Source organism: Aptenodytes forsteri, unplaced genomic scaffold (assembly GCF_000699145.1).
Source record: "Aptenodytes forsteri isolate BGI_AS27 unplaced genomic scaffold, ASM69914v1 Scaffold28, whole genome shotgun sequence".
NCBI classification, from domain to species: domain Eukaryota; kingdom Metazoa; phylum Chordata; class Aves; order Sphenisciformes; family Spheniscidae; genus Aptenodytes; species Aptenodytes forsteri.
The window spans coordinates 580,510-597,314 of NW_008794368.1; the positions used below are offsets into that span (position 1 = coordinate 580,510).

At 35.8% G+C, this 16,805-nt stretch overlaps 1 protein-coding gene across 1 annotated transcript in view; it reads right to left on the bottom strand.

Annotated features, from left to right (window-relative positions):
• ADAMTS19 (ADAM metallopeptidase with thrombospondin type 1 motif 19) overlaps positions 1-16,805 on the bottom strand; it is a 167,672-nt gene that overhangs the window by 74,897 nt on the left and 75,970 nt on the right. Inside the window, exon 8 of the mRNA XM_019474001.1 lies at positions 10,313-10,418. Within this exon, the coding sequence (XP_019329546.1) occupies positions 10,313-10,418 (106 nt within the window). The remainder of the gene's footprint in view (positions 1-10,312; positions 10,419-16,805) is intronic.

Below are 16,805 nucleotides of genomic sequence, written 5' to 3' on the forward strand. Positions count from 1 at the left end.
ATAATTTAAAGCTTTGATGTGACAGATGAATTTAGCATCATAATATGAAGATACATAGAGCCCCTTGCTGAAGTTTTTTACAGAGAGGATACAATACAGGAAAACTATATGCACTTCTGGCATATACGATGCCTATGCCACACCCTGCAAACTGCAGTATTTCAAGATAAACAATTATGTCTATGTTTATAACTTTAATCTTATGCTGAGGAAAAACATTGACATATAACATTTCTTCAAATTGAAGAAAATATGTTATCAGGAAAAAGACTTCAAGCTATCATGTACTCAGTGAACAGATTAAAAAAAAAAATTGAATTTCCTTATTAACAAAAACTGTTGACACTATTATGATCTTTTGCCAACGTTTTCACAGCTATGTTAAATGTATCAGACTGTCAGTTAAGCCTATGCATCCTGTAGGCTGTTGTTCAGTTACTAACTGTTCAGTTTACAAATGCTATTATAAGGAAAATTAATTATAAATCCATCCTGGAACATTATAGTCTGGCAGAAATGGAAGCCTTGATACCTCGCTAGAGAAAGAGTTTACTAATCTTCTAAATTTCAAGTACAAAATTACCATATCTTTTTAATTTACTAAAAATGCTGATACAGTGCTACTTCACTGTCTCAGTGCTTCATTTCTTCCCGAGCTGTCTAGCTACCAGCAAAAGGCTAGTGAGGCTTGATTTCTGCTAGGCATTGTTGTGATGTGTTTCCATAAAATAAGATCTTCCTTGAACCTCTGTCTGTTCTTAGAATTGGACTAAGCTATTTTTTTTTCATGGTTTTCAATCACCACACAAATTTTGAGAGTAAATTGAAATGCAAAGTATGTAATAAACTGCATCCTTTTCTGTCACCTCTAATTGCAAGCGTATTTTGTTGGACAATTTCCAGACCACTGGGAAGTTTGGTATGATATACCCATCTGCCCAATAAGATCCTAAGCTGATTTAAATCAGCATAACTTCATGACTGTGGAACACAGATGCCTACTTTCATATGCATGCAGGAAGACCAGAGACTATTGATTGTTAAAGAACTTACCTACTAAAGCATGAAACTGAATGACAGAATCTAAAGTGATCTCAAGGACCTTGTGACTGCTTTTTTTGGACAATGCTGTTTTTTGCCATTACTTTCTATTTGCTATCATTAGAGGGGTATTAAATGTCCTGCTTGAATGGCTGAACATCTAATAGATCCTTTGAACTTCATTAAAATAAGTTAAAAAAAAAGACATTTAAAAAAAGGCTTTAAAGATCAGCCAGTGCACTGTGGGTTTTTTATTGCAACAGTTTTGAACAGTTATGGATTCTTTTCCTAATCTAACAGAAAAAAAGGCAGCATTTGTGACGAAACTACTGGGGTGATACTTGTATAAATCATGTTTGAAATAAAGAATATGTAAAGCTGAAATGCAATACAAAGTGAAAACCCCCTATTACCTTTTATCAAAACAATAAACTCGGTAACAAAGAAAAGGGGAAGCATTGTATCTTTCTTGTTAAGAGTAAATTTAATAAAACTATGTTCTTATTAAAAAAGTACTATGCTTTATAGATAAAATTTCCTGTGAAGTGAACTTTTTTCAACAAACAGGACAGAAAATGTTACCACAGATAGTAAAACAATACCAAAAATAATATGAAAATATGTTCATGTTTTATGCAGCTATCCACAAACTGCAGAGAAGTATAGCCATTTCTCTGTAAATATGTCACTGACACAAATACGTGTATGGGAAAGGTAATTTCTTATAGCTTGTTGTGCATGTATTTTTAAAATCATTATAAAGGTCAATTTTGCAAACTGCAGCTGTGCTTTTCAAATTGTATTGCTCAAAGTTAGGTTCCCGTGTCCACACTTCAGTTGACAGTCAACAATACCTTTATTTTGAATAAAAAACTCAGTAATTATGAAAATCACTCAAAATAGTTAAAGCTCAACATCTCTGACAGTCAGGCTGCTTCTGTATCCAACTCCCTGAATCTATGGATGTTTCTTTATCTACAGATAGATTAACATCTGTAACTACATATCTAAACTTGGACTGAGAAACTCAGCTTCGGACCGTTAGACAAAAAGGACAGAAAAATTAAGGAAAGAAGCAATGAGGGGAAAATGAGAGCATCTGCGCAGCTGGGAGGAGGCCACAATGACAGGCATTTCCCCTGAACATTCTAGCCACTGCCCCTGTAGCCCATGGGATCAGGGTTTTATGGGAGAGAGAAGGAAGAAAGTAGATTATTTGGGGACAGGTTACTGGCACGGTCCCCAGTGACACAACAGATCTGCAGCAGCTTCTTTCTTACTCAGTAGTCACTGCCATGGGAACGCCTGACACTGTAGGACCCCAAGATAACCTGAGTCAGGATGCTGGGAAAGAAGAGCTCTGAGAGAAAGGGACCCCAGAGTGATATTATGGCCATTACTGAATAAAGGCTTAGCTTAATTATTAGTAAATGGAGTAACTATCCTAACATGTCAGCTCAATATACCCTTGGTTAAATAATCTACACCTTGCAAACATTTTTTAAGTCTATAATTTATCAACAAATCAGAGTTGGCTAAATATATGACATCATGGTATCTCTCTTATGCAGATCTACTTTAAGAGAAATGCTATGCACAGCATATAAAAGATAGGTATATTTTGAGATTCGTCTATACTTCCTAGAAATTCATTCACTTATTGTTTATGCTTATAACTAGGATGGGATTTTCTCAGATTTGTATGTTCCAGTGCTTTGAATGATAGGGCTCAAAAATTTTGCTAGCCTGTCTCCTTCATGCTAGTATACAAATTATACAAACAATGACAAAAACCACCCAAAATTTTAAGAGGATGTATTTGAATTAGAAGGCATATGTCTTTCTGTATAGGAATTACAGACAGAAATAGAGGAACAGCTTCACATCAAGGAAAGGGGAGATAGAAAAGCATAACCTGAAATAAGAAGGTCCTGACCAACAGTAAAGTTGGTATTTTAAAGCCAAAATAAAGAAAAAGCCTTCTTGGGTGCCAAGAAATGAATTTCTCAGCCTTCTAGATCAACAAATGTAGAAAACCTATTGGTTCTTAACTTACTAATTACAAAGAAATAATTTGTAAGTCAGCGTTAGTGAAAAAAATCCAAAAAAATGAAAGCAGAGGCTTAAAAATTCTAATGTTTTAGAAGAGATGGCCTGAAGCTGGAAAAAAAAAGATCATTGAAATAAAATAAATCGTAGTCACGTTGAACCTAGTAGTTTCATATTTTTACTCTTTCACTTGAATCAAAAGCCTGAGTAAGGGATTTCAGGACAAACTTGGGAAACATAGTCTACTAATGAAGGCAGTTGCAAAGGAACTGTACTGGTGCTGAAACATTTCTGCAGTTGAGGAACCTCAAAAGACCACCTCCTACAGCATGGGCTCCTTAGTACTTTCATCAGTTTTTGTTTCAAAACTATTCTTCAACTTACCACACCTGCATTTATTTCTGTAGGAAACAGGTTTTCAACTTCTACAATTGCTTACCTCATAATTTCATACTGTGATCCATTGTCCTGCGATCATATACTATTTCATTTATGGTTCATTTCTTAAACAATTAAAATGTTCTGAGCATTCAGAAAAATTCATTTGGCTGCCTGCTCAGAGCAGAAAATTGCGCTACAGAGAGAAAGTATTTTTCTTCCTTTGTGATAAAACAGCATTAAAGTGTCACTTCTTTACTTTCAAATTTATTCTAAAAAAAAAAACTTATCCCACATTCTGGAATATAAAATAAATGTAATTAAATAATTATCCAAATAAGAACAGTACAATCTGTTGCATGGGTAGAAGTCAACTATCACATGTAAGAAAAGAAAGGTCCTATGGAAGCAGGTAATTTCAGTACTGTGATTCAAATCATGGATTATTCATCTAAATTCTGTTTTCAGGAATGAAAAGTGTATGCTGTTAATACAGATACTGACAATTACAGTCCTAATACAGATATGTTTCCTTATTTGGAGAACAAAAGAAAGCTATGCTTATCATGAGTTAGTAGGAATTACAAACTGCCTTTGTAGTCTGTCCCAGAAAAGGGGAAGGCACATGGAAGGGGAGGGAGTCTTTCATTGTTCATAAGAAAGGCTGCTGTCGCTGACCAAGTAGGCAGAGAGTTTTCTTCTTTTTTTTTTCCAAATTAATGCCCAAAACCCTCTCCTGGTGAAGCTAACCTTTGGGAAAGTTGCTGGACTAACAGGTAGGAGACTCAAAATTCTTGGTATACCCCCCAGATAGGTATTTTGGAAAGAGAAAAACAGTGCCACTGTCCTGTAAAACCTCTCTACGCTTCTTTCTCAAGATAGAAAAGTCATTAATATGTAAACAGTGGGTGGTCTGTAAGCATATCCACCCAGGTATCAAGTAAGGCTTCATTCTTTCTCTCACAGCTGAACGACAAGGGATCAAAATAAATGGTAAACAAATACTTTGACTTAACATCTGAGACAAAATGCCACGTGTCAAATGCCTTAATTTAGTGATCCTTACTAATATGAATCCTACTGTGCAACAGTTTTATCAGTGGAAGTGACCACTACTGCTCCTGAAGTTTCTCATTATACTTGTGATTAGATGATTTTCAAGACGTAAGGAGGTCTTCTATCAAATCTAATTAATACCTTTGCTTTCTATGTGCTAATCTTGTTCCTTGTTAGACAGAAATTCAATTGTAAAATCCTACTTTAACCTTATAAATACCAAGATAGCTCTTTTTTCAGTTACTTTAATGAGATTCCCTACTCCACATTAGTAACTCATTCACAAAGATTGGTAGACAGTTGCTTTTATTATTCTTGTTGATTTTATTGTGTTCTGTTATAATATTTTGGAATGTGATAACAAAAATGCATGGAGTAACTGATGCTCCATTAGCATTTCCTAATCTCCCATTTAAAACTCTCTTCAAGTTCCACTGTATTACATACAATTGTTTAATATTGTCACAAAAAATGTATGTTGTTTGCTTATGAGTTATTAAGTAGGTGATCAAAAAATTCCACAGACTTCCTCTTTGGAACTACAAAATACCTGGTAGAATATCCTGAATTTTAAAAATAGGTACATTTCATATTTCACAAAACACTTACCAGAAAAAGAATGTGGTGTATAAAACTGATTCTCAGAAATTCCGCCGCTATCTTTCAACTATTTAAAACAACTTTTAAAATACACTTAGAGCACATAATAATTGTTAATTAATGTATTTCCCAATACTGCAGTTTACATCTATCCTTTATTTCTCCATACTTAAGAAGGAGTCATATCCCACAGACAGCCATCATGTAAGTAAAATGAGGATATAAGTGTTACTTGATAACCGAAATAATAGCATTCTCTCTCTTCTTCTCTCTGTTCTCCACATGGAGACAATGTCTTTTAATTCAATCTCCCATTTAAAACTCTCTTCAAGTTCCACTGTATTACATACAATTGTTTAATATTGTCACAAAAAATGTATGTTGTTTGCTTATGAGTTATTAAGTAGGTGATCAAAAAATTCCACAGACTTCCTCTTTGGAACTACAAAATACCTGGTAGAATATCCTGAATTTTAAAAATAGGTACATTTCATATTTCACAAAACACTTACCAGAAAAAGAATGTGGATGTGTATAAAACTGATTCTCAGAAATTCCACCAGTATCTTTCAACTATTTAAAACAACTTTTAAAATACACTTAGAGCACATAATAATTGTTAATTAATGTATTTCCCAATACTGCAGTTTACATCTATCCTTTATTTCTCCATACTTAAGAAGGAGTCATATCCCACAGACAGCCATCATGTAAGTAAAATGAGGATATAAGTGTTACTTGATAACCGAAATAATAGCATTCTCTCTCTTCTTCTCTCTGTTCTCCACATGGAGACAATGTCTTTTAATTCATTGTTGTTAGTTTTTATTCTGTAATATGACCTCATTATATAATTACTTAATTGCTCATTAAATTTATTTTAATAAATAGGATTTGATTATTAAAAACAAATCCATCAATGTGTTATAGTTTTTAATCTCTGATTACACAGACTGGCTCCTAATATTTCAAGATGGTGCTCAAAAATCAATTGTTGACTTACAACATTAATTCTCAATGTCATTAAAAGATCATCTGCTTTCAGATATACATGGCTAGAACAAAGACACTTCATATTGCAAAGTAAGGTTCAGTTTGCCATTGTATTTCATTAAGAATATTTCTGTTTTAATTGGCAAAACTAAGAAAACCACAACACTTAATAAACATGCATGTATCAGAAGTATTCAATATAATTAACTGTAATTCTTCAACTGTGTTCCTGTGCAAGCAAACCTAGATTTCAGCACAGGGGGTATACCCCATCCCCCCTAAAGTCCCCTAAACCTGTAATTATGCAAATGATGTCAGTGACATTAGAGGTCTGCAAAATTGTTCTGAGTTTGCAAATGATCATGAGATTTTACCAGAGACAAATGAATCTCAAAGATATAGATAACAGCATGGAGTTTGGTGTATAAAAACAAGCTCTCCAAAAGCAAACTGTTATCTTTTTCAAAGATACTTTTATACTCATCAAAACAATGGCAATTGTGAATGTATTTGTTTGTTTATGTTCTCAGGCTGATCAACAAAAATCAACAGAGTCTATATTGCATAAATTTTGAGTCTATTTGAATGATAATTTATGAGCAAGTATATTATTTGTTGTACAGAAGACAAAAAAATTAAGGGGTTTTTCATCATACTTTGAGAGGCAAAGTCTTTGAGTCTTTTGAGTTTTTGCTTCTCCTGTGCTGCTGAATAGGACTCTCTTCAACAGCAAGAGCAACTAGAATGGTTAAAGATATTAAACAAAAAAAGAAGGTAAGAGATAAGTGACTTCAAGATTCAGAAAGAGTTTGTGAAAATTTTCTAGAAAACATGATGTGTTGAAAGAGGAAAAGATTTATGACTGGTCTAGATGGTGATCATTTCATCTCCATTTCTGAGACCATTGAGAATGAGCAAGACAAATCTCTGTGAGAAATACACTAGTTACATTTGAATCTCTTGAGGTCCTTTTCAATGGGACCTTCATTCAAATGTTTGTCTTCAAATATTTTTATATTGTCTCTCCACAAATAGTCAACTACTTCTAGTGTGCTTCTTTGCAATTGCCAGGGCTAGGTGGGCAGACAGTGACAGTCATGCAGAGAAAACAAATGTCTCTGAAATATCACCTTACTCTCTTTGGTGTACTCTCTATTTCAGATTGCAACAGTTAAGGACTCTGGCTCCATAATGAAGCAGGGATCAAGCTGAATGCCTCTGCATGTTTTGCAGTGGAGGCTGCCCCTTATTTTTTATTTTTTGTGGCAGCTGTTCATATATCTCTGGCTACTTATTTTTTCACTTTTGTAGTAGTCTTCCTAATTTCTATGTGGCTTGTTACTAGCCTTCATAAGGTTGAATTTCTTGAGGAAACGTGTGGTTCAAATAACATCCTGTCCTTTACTGTGAAACCAGATTTGGTTTATTCTTTATTTCCACTGTTTTTAAATGTCTATTACAGTACCTGCAAAGAAATGTGAGAATGTCTCTAAGGACATCCAAATGCCATTATTACTGTGAGAATATGATGGCTGGGATATCATCATGACTTGTTTCTCCAAATTTATTTGAATTAATATGGAGGGATTTGAAAGTTCTGAAATTTCATAGTGTAGCCTTTAACATTTTTTCCCAGGATTCATATATCAGCAATTTAGGTTTTATGTCCCTGTAGGAAGATCATGCTAAATCCTTTCTCTTCCTCAGTCCCACAGCAATGCAAAGCCATGAAAATATTTCAAGTTGAGGACCGAATGCAACAAGGGTTATAGAGCCTGGCCTGTGCAGCAGTCTTGGAAGAAGTGCTAGGCAGCAGTGAGCTTCCCTGCCTAACTTGTTCCAGATACTGTCTGGCATCCAGCAGCCCTTACAATGTCAAAAATAGGGCTGACTTGTCTGCTGCAAGATGAAAACTTCTTTATGAGATCAGTATCTCACATTCTCAAATTTGCTAATGCAGAACCAATACATCACCCATAACTTTGCAAGAATTTTGTACCTGCTTCCCGTTTTCTGCATCTAGGATTTTGTACATCACCATTTCTCAGGAAGCGTAAGGTGTTACGTTTCTTGTTGATCAAGATGCCTCTTTTTTCAAATCCAGTAATTCCGCTGCCAAGCTTTTTATTCTCTAAACATATGTTTACTGTGCATGGCATAAAGCAGTACTTATATTTCTCTAGATTATCTGGTATTATCATAGAATCATAGAATCATTGAGGTTGGAAAAGACCTCTAAGATCATCGAGCCCAACCGTCAACCCAACACCACCATGCCCACTAAACCATGTCCCTAAGCACCGCATCTACACGTCTTTTAAATACCTCCAGGGATGGGGACTCAACCCCTTCCCTGGGCAGCCTGTTCCAATGTTTCACCACTCTTTCAGTAAAGACATTTTTCCTTACATCCAATCTAAACCTCCCCTGCCGCAACTTGAGGCCATTTCCTCTCGTCCTATCGCTAGTTACTTGGGAGAAGAGACCAACACCCACCTTGCTACAACCTCCTTTCAGGTAGTTGTAGAGAGCGATGAGGTCTCCCCTCAGCCTCCTTTTCTCCAGGCTAAACAGTCCCAGTTCCCTCAGCCGATCCTCATAAGACTTGTTCTCCAGACCCCTCACCAGCCTCGTTGCCCTTCTCTGGACACGCTCCAGCACCTCAACGTCCTTCTTGTAGTGAGGGGCCCAAAACTGAACACAGTATTCGAGGTGCGGCCTCACCAGTGCCGAGTACAGGGGCACGATCATATCATATCATATCATCATTATCATACCTGCCTCAAAAAATTTTCTAACTTACTCCATCAATGAACTTATCTGCAGATCTCATTCAGTTATTGTTTCTTTCCCCTTATCTCTCTGTCATGGTTTACTGTCATAAGAACAAGTGTACAGAAAACGCGTCTTCCTCTACCCATCCCCCTTTCCAATATTAGCAAACACTACAGTGAAAAAAAGAAATAGGGCAGCATGTGGGTACAAAACACAAACAAATTTTTCTTTTGAAGTCTTTCCTTTATCGTAACTATCACGCAAACAGGCTGGCTTATATTAACCTGGAGTTGCTTTCTGCAGTTACAAAAACTCAAAAAAATAAAAAACAGAAAAGATCAATTTCATGTGGCACCTGATACTCATATCACCCTTTTCCTCCAAGTTATGTAATTGCTCTGAATGTGCTTATTTTGCATCCAGGACAAATTTTAAATAGAAATATTTTAAGTTCCAATTCTTTCTTGTAATCAACATCACATTTCAACATTAGATGCTATGACCTCCATTCTCAGACAGCTTTGACCAAATTTAAACCAAATCACGTCTAATTCAAAGTGTTTGTCCTAAGATACCTAACCTCAACATTCAGAGGTTCAAAGCATTTAATAAAACATCCCTCTCTGTTGTCACTCTGAAGCTGCTATTCTAAAAATGTATACACAGATACCTGGAGCAGACAGTGCAGGTAAAAATGACAGATTAATACACACCTCCCTTTTATTTTATTTTAAAATAAGAACTCTCCTATTTATTTTTCTTTAACAAGTACTGAAGCCAAGAATCAAATACAACTTCCACTAACAAATTTGATTATTGTAACATGAGAATTTTTCACTTTTGCTTCAAAGTATTCCTCATGTAATGAGTAAAAACATCAAATCCAATTGCGAAGGATAGTTACCTTTACCTTCACTTTGTTGTCCTTTTCTAATAAGGGGAGGAAAAAACAATATTCATGTTGTGATGATCGATGACCATTACACAGTTTAATGGGATCTAGTCTGAGAAAGCCAAATCAAATAAGGGCTCTTCCAATTCACAATCTCATTAAAATGTTTGTTGGCAACAACAGTCAGAGCTGGATCTGATACACAATACCACAGTCCCAAAAGAAAAAACATCTTGGGGCACCTGCTTTTCCTCTAGACAATGTCAGTCCTTCCAGCTAACCTAGTTACTGTGTAGCTATAAAGATTCCTGTATTACTCCAAGTTGTAAGCATTTTCTTATTTTACATACTATATATCAATACATGTCACTATTATTAATAACAAAAACATTGTTTTCCAAATCTTTCATCCAATTTAAAAGCCTTCCTAAAAGAAAAAAGGAAAATCTGAAGTACACAATCAAATTAATCAAATAATAGTAATATTACATGCAAACAAATACTAGGGTTTGTTATCCACATACTTACTTGTGACCCATTTCATGGGCAATGGTAAAAGCGAGATTCAGACCATTGTCCTCTGCAATTATACATTTTCGTTTTTCACTGCACATTCCACTCAGATATGCTATACCTAGGAAACATAACCACCACAGTAAATTATTTTTTGTTACTACTAACTGTATGTATAATGGCATTATTGACCCCAAACAAGTCTGAAACCTTATTGTGGTCAGAGTCATCCAAATATATAAACAGGTATCTCACAAAGGTTTATTTACTCATAAGCCAGAAGACAGATTTTAGCACAAAATTGGACAAAAGATAGCAAAAAAATCGCAAGCAGTGGCAATATTACCTGATAGTAATATTACCTGATTACATAGACTCCAACATGCAGGAAATGTGTTCTTTAAAAGCGTTGCTAGGTACCTTAATGAGATGTGATAGAACACACATATGAATATCGATACTACTGTAAATGAAAACAGATGTCTACAACAACAGGGCACAAATCCGAACAGGTATTTCTCTGACAGACTTAGAAGAACAGAATGTAAAGCAGAGAGTCGTGCCCCTACATTATCACTCTTAAGTAGTGATACAGTGTTCAGCATGTGAATGGTTTTAAAAATGTGTAAAGGAGTCAGGTGTCACAGAACTAGAAGAATTCGTACGAGACTGCAGCCTAACAAACATATTCACTGTAGAGGCTATAATGCCTCTACTATATAATACCTAAGTTTTAAAAAAATAGAAGCCTGAATGGTAGGTTTTTGATTTCAAATTCAGCTTCTAAAAAGTAGAATGTCTGTAATTGTAAAAGCTTGAGGAACATGCAGCTTAATTTGTGTAATGGTAATCTTTCTCAGACTACAAATACATTTAGTGGGGACGTATTGTCGTCACTTGTTTGAAATTTCAGAGTAAGTAATCAAAATGCTGTTTCAAGTGTTTGGCCTGCTTCCCAGGAACATCCTTTCAATGGAATGGTGCCCTCTGGATCAACATGTTTTCTGGATGTTCGCATGTAAAGGTCAAGTTTGAAATGTTTGACAGTGTTTGAAATTTAGTCATAATTAGCATTCTAAGTTAACAAGATAAAAGTCGTTCTTCTTACAACCCAGGTATTTGTCAGTCTGTGACCACAACGCCTCATCCACAGCATGAAATTCAAGTAGTAACCCCATCACTAGTCTGGCAGTGTTGCTCTTAACAGATCTGGCTGAAAGTTTTTGGACACAGAACTCATGTGACAAAAAATGTTGTTCAGAACTGAACAAAACAATCAAATTAGATTTGAATAAGGCAGAATATTTCAACTTTTAGTATTTCTTTCCAAAGAATGGAGAAAAAATGGAGCAAGAGTAAAAGTAATTGGGATACAAGAAAAGGCAAAACATGTTCAAAGCAAAAAACCTGAAGTCCTTCAAATGACACCTCATGCTAAAAGTAGGTATCATTTATATTAACTCTATTGAAAATAAGATAAGTAAGAAATGCTCTGAAATGTAATGTTTTATTTCGAATGTTATGCTCCAGTGGCTGAAGTAAAAAGAAAAATATTTCTAAAACCATTTTGTGCTTTGTAGTTCCACAATTACATGCATTTTCTTTCAAGTCTTGATGACCAAACTGAAAAAGATAGAGCTGCTTTTAATACTGTAGCTCTACAGAAGCAGCAGACATCAGGGCCCTGACTTCAGCCAACACCAATGAATTTACGAAGTGCTAAAACAAAATAGAAAAATTACTCTTGCCATAGACAAAATCCAATGCTTCATTCTGAAGTGTGGGCATTCCTATTACTAGAATGCAAAATGTTGAGAAATACCTTCCTTACTATGCTGGTTTTGGCTGGGATAAGTTAATTTTCTTCACAGTAGCTGGTAAGGGGCTATGTTTTGGATTTGTGCTGGAAACAGTGTTGATAATACAGGGATGTTTTAGTTACTGCTGAGCAGTGCTTACACTAAGTCAAGGACTTTTCAGCTTCTCATACTGTCCTGCCAGCAAGCAGGCTGGGGGTGCACAAGAAGTTGGGAGGGGACACAGCTGGGACAGCTGACCCCAACTGCCCAATGGGATATTCCATACCTTATGACATCATGCTTAGCAATAAAACTAGGGGGGAGGTTGGCAGGAGGGGGCGCTGCTCAGGGACTGGACGGACATCGGTCGGTTGGTGGTGAGCAATTGTTTTCATTTGCATCACTTTCCTGGGTTTTATTTCTGTTATTTTCCTTTTCATTATTATTATTATTATTATTATTATTATTATTATTATATTTCAGGTATTAAACTGTTCTTATGTCAACCCACGAGTATTCTTACTTTTGCTCTTCCGATTCTCTCCCCCATCCCCATTCCACTGGGGGGGAGGGAGCGAGCGGCTGGGTGGTGCTTCATTGCTGGCTGGGGTTAAACCATGACACTTACTGATGATGGCTATCCTTAGCTGGATAAAACTTACTTGCTGGGATCTACAGAAGGAGAATTCCCAAACCTCCCTCTGCCTGTTGATGCTGAGTACTAACTGAAAACTGTCTGACGCTCCCTATTTTGAAAAGAAGTCCCCTAACCTTCTTTTGGCCTCTGAAATGGCAGGTTCAAGTACATTAGCAATCTCTTTCCATACAACAACATAAGTACTATCAGTTGCTGTCTACTATCCTGCCTGCCCCCCAGTTTATTCCAAAAGAACTATGCACATTGCAACTTTCATAGCTATTCTGCAGAAGAAGCAGCCAGTAGCAGTAGGCATATTCAACAATACTCAATATATATCATCAATAATGTTTTTATACTTGGCATTCCTTGATGGGAATTGATTATGTTTGACCTTTTTAAGTGTAACATGAAATATAAGACCTGCATTTCATTTAGATTAGATTAGATTTCTGATTTTAGAACTGTCCAAAGGCATCAAATGCAATTAATGCTTTATGCCTTTTCCCCTATTAAACAAAGTCAACCTCATATGTGAAAGCCACATCCAACAGCAGCTACTGGATGTAAATCAGCCAACTACTAGCCCTGAACTAGTTTCATGTCTTGTCCTTGGTTATTAATTTCACATGTAGAGAAAAAGAAACTGACTTCAGTAAGCAGCTGCTCTTGCTTAGTTGTCTCTGCATTAGGTAAGAGAAGGAATTTCTTCCTTAAATATATGTACGTCTACTGCAGCTTCCTGTGGCTTATTAACACAGCTGGAACTGCTCCAAGGTTAAATCCACAAGAAAAAAAAAAAAACAACGAACAATTGCTCCCTTGTTATGATTAAGGTATTCCTAGTGAACCCCACGGTCTCAACGCACAGCTTCAAATTAAAACACTTAGTATCTGAAAAGTGTTGGCTAGAAAGCAGTAACATCATCACACTGACAATTTAAGGAAGGATCCTGTTATTTATCTATAAAGAAAGCTGTGTTTTGAAACAAAAAGACACTGAATGAATACATGCCAAATGTAAAATATTCAAATTACTTCACTCTGTAGATACCTATTTCCCAAGTTAATTCAGAAGAAAATACATGCAATACAAATTAAGAGAGTAAAGCTTTACCATTGTGCCCTAGAAGAACCACATAAGGGACTACATTTTCTTATCAAACACGTAAATATCCAAATGAAATACATGCTGCTTCAGAAAAGTAGAACTTTTGCCAAAGTCATAGCAGTGGTTTATTGCTACTACCATTACTGCTACCTATAGAGATGGGTATTTCATTCTACATAATGCGATAAATTTTCTTTAAAATTTCCTGGTTTCTTAATTAACATCCTCATCAAATCATCAAACTATTTATTCTTTCAAAGTAGGCACACATTTACAACTTTTTGGTTGAAAAGCCATGGTTCAGCTCACAGGGATGTTACACAAAACACATTACCGACTAAAGTATCCAAACAAATCTGTCAGCTTTACCTACTCATTCACAGCCTGCTGCCCATAACATAAATCCACTACCTATATTAAAAGGCTGCTGTCAGCACTGTCCGCAGGAACAAAAACTCCACAGTAAAAAAAACAAAATCACGTTAAGAAATATGCAAACATACAAACATTGCTCTTTCTTACAGTGACCATACAACACGCAAGTATGACTTGAATATGTCTGCATTTCTAATATTGTATTGTAAAAGGCTAGAGAATGGTTATTATTTTTCCCTTCATAGTGATCCAATGAACTGAGTTATTATTCTGAAGGTCTTAATCACCAAATTACTTACTTAGCACATTTGAATTTTTTTTCCTCTGAACGTCCAGGGTTTCACAAGACATTCAAACTTGGTTTGTCATGCCATTAGCTATGTGCTTATTCTGAATCCCTTTCCTCACACTTGCCCCAAAATCTACTTGCTAATTTTAGATCGTGTTAAAAGCTAAAGAGACCCTTCCACATACCACCAGTTTAATCCATTGATATCACCTGGATATCAACTCTACACATTCCTGAGCTATTTCACAGCTCTTCTGTTTTGGGAACAGTAATGTTTTGCCCAACAGATTTTTTTTTTCTAGATTATAAGGCAATAATGACCATACAAAATACAGAACAAAGTTCCTGTAACATATTCTTTGATGAAGAGGGATAGAGGATCACCCAGATGTCCCTTCCACTACTGATCAAGAGCAGAGTCTACCTGAATTTCCAGTCCATATGAAATCAAAATTCCGTAAAAAAACAAATACATATGTTCCATTTCCAACACTTGAAAACACAAGCTGAAAGAACTGAAAAGACCATGTATTTGTATAGCACAGTTCAGAAAAAAAAAGCGCATTTCCATTTCTAAGCATTTTTTAATGAAGGAGTGTGTTATATTCTCAGGAATCTAGGGATAGTACACTCCTTGTTGTGCTATCTATCCACCAGTAAAAATTGTCAGATTTGACCAAGATGAAAAACAGTAAAATAGAACAGATTCCCAGTGTCTACTGCATTCCCTGTCGTCTAGGTAAAATAATGAAGCACACTACTACTATTGAATGCACATTAGATATAAGTTCGAGAATATTGAAACTGTTCATGAACTTCACGAACAATGGATCTATTTTTATTAAGTTAGTATACATACAACTGATATTGCTTAAGCACATACTATGAATAAAAGTAATACTTAAGCATGGAATTTTCTTCTGAAGTTTCTACACCAATGTTCCTAAACAACAGTATAAAACACTGATGAAATATAGGTAAGCCTGAAACGGATAGAAAACATGCAGAAAAACTCATGACGATTTGAATCACAAACTTCCCCCAAAAAATCTTTAGCCTGCAGAAGGTGCCATGCAGCGATACACTCCTGATAGCATGACCTTAGTTTGAATTACTGAAGATGCACAAACCTAGCAAGCCACTGCAACAGAAACATAATGTAATGCCTAAGTACATCTGGCTTTTGATTCAAACATAAGTATTTTAAATTTGAACTGGCAAATCAATGGGCCTGTGAGCATAAATGATAGTGCTTAACTGGACTTGATTACTAATCTAACATGATTCTTGTTAGCAGCCCAGATGTTAAGAAGCAGGAGAAAAAAGCTTTCCACAGAGCTAACACTTAAAAGTCTAATTAGCACAAGCTGCTCTGAAGAGAGTCCCAGACACTGACGATTTCCAGGAAAAAGTCTTGTCAGTTGTCACTGAATCAGCAGCCCTTAAACACGGCAGCAATCCAAACAAAACAGTTAACAAACAGGAATCTCAAATGCAAACAGAAAAGCCTAGAAATATTTTTTTTTTCTTTTTAAAGTGAGAAATATCAACAGGGATAACTACACCTATATGTGTGCGTGTATATATATACAAATGCACATACACACCGATGCAAGACATTCGAAAAAATGATGGGATAAAACCAAATCAACTTCTGCTGCATTTTACACAAATGTAACTCAAATTTTATTCACCTGTTTTGTTAGTTTATGATTTATGTACATCTTAGAAAAACTAACGCTTCCAGAAAAATACTTTATCAATATCTAATAAGTATGTGATTCTATGTTTCAGAATAGACTATTAAGCTTACTCTTCTCCCTTTAAACAAACTGCTGCACTTTAATCCTTAGAGTGGGGAAAAAAAGTCTAAAAATGGGGAGGGCATATCGATGTATGCCATACACGCATGAACAAATTCTGAATGTGTGATTGTACAGTTTTAGGTCCTTAGTTCTTGCACCTTATGAACAGTCCACAGATGTCTAATATGTTATTATAGGGATGGGGTGGCAGAACTGCTGGAAGATACTAATTTTCTTCTAAAATGCAGCCCACATGGGAAACAATTCTCTCAAGGTGAATACACAGATGAGACAGTAAGTGAATCTTCCCCACTGTCCACTCCTGGCCTTTGCTGACAAGTGTTGTAGGGATCCCCTGAGCTAAAGGCTGCATCCATACTGTTGTCTTTAACAGCCACCACAGCATTTATTCTCCGAATTTAGGTATTCCTTCTTAACCTGCATCAGAGTTTGGGTCCATAACGTGTGATGGCAAATATCTCCAGAGTGTAA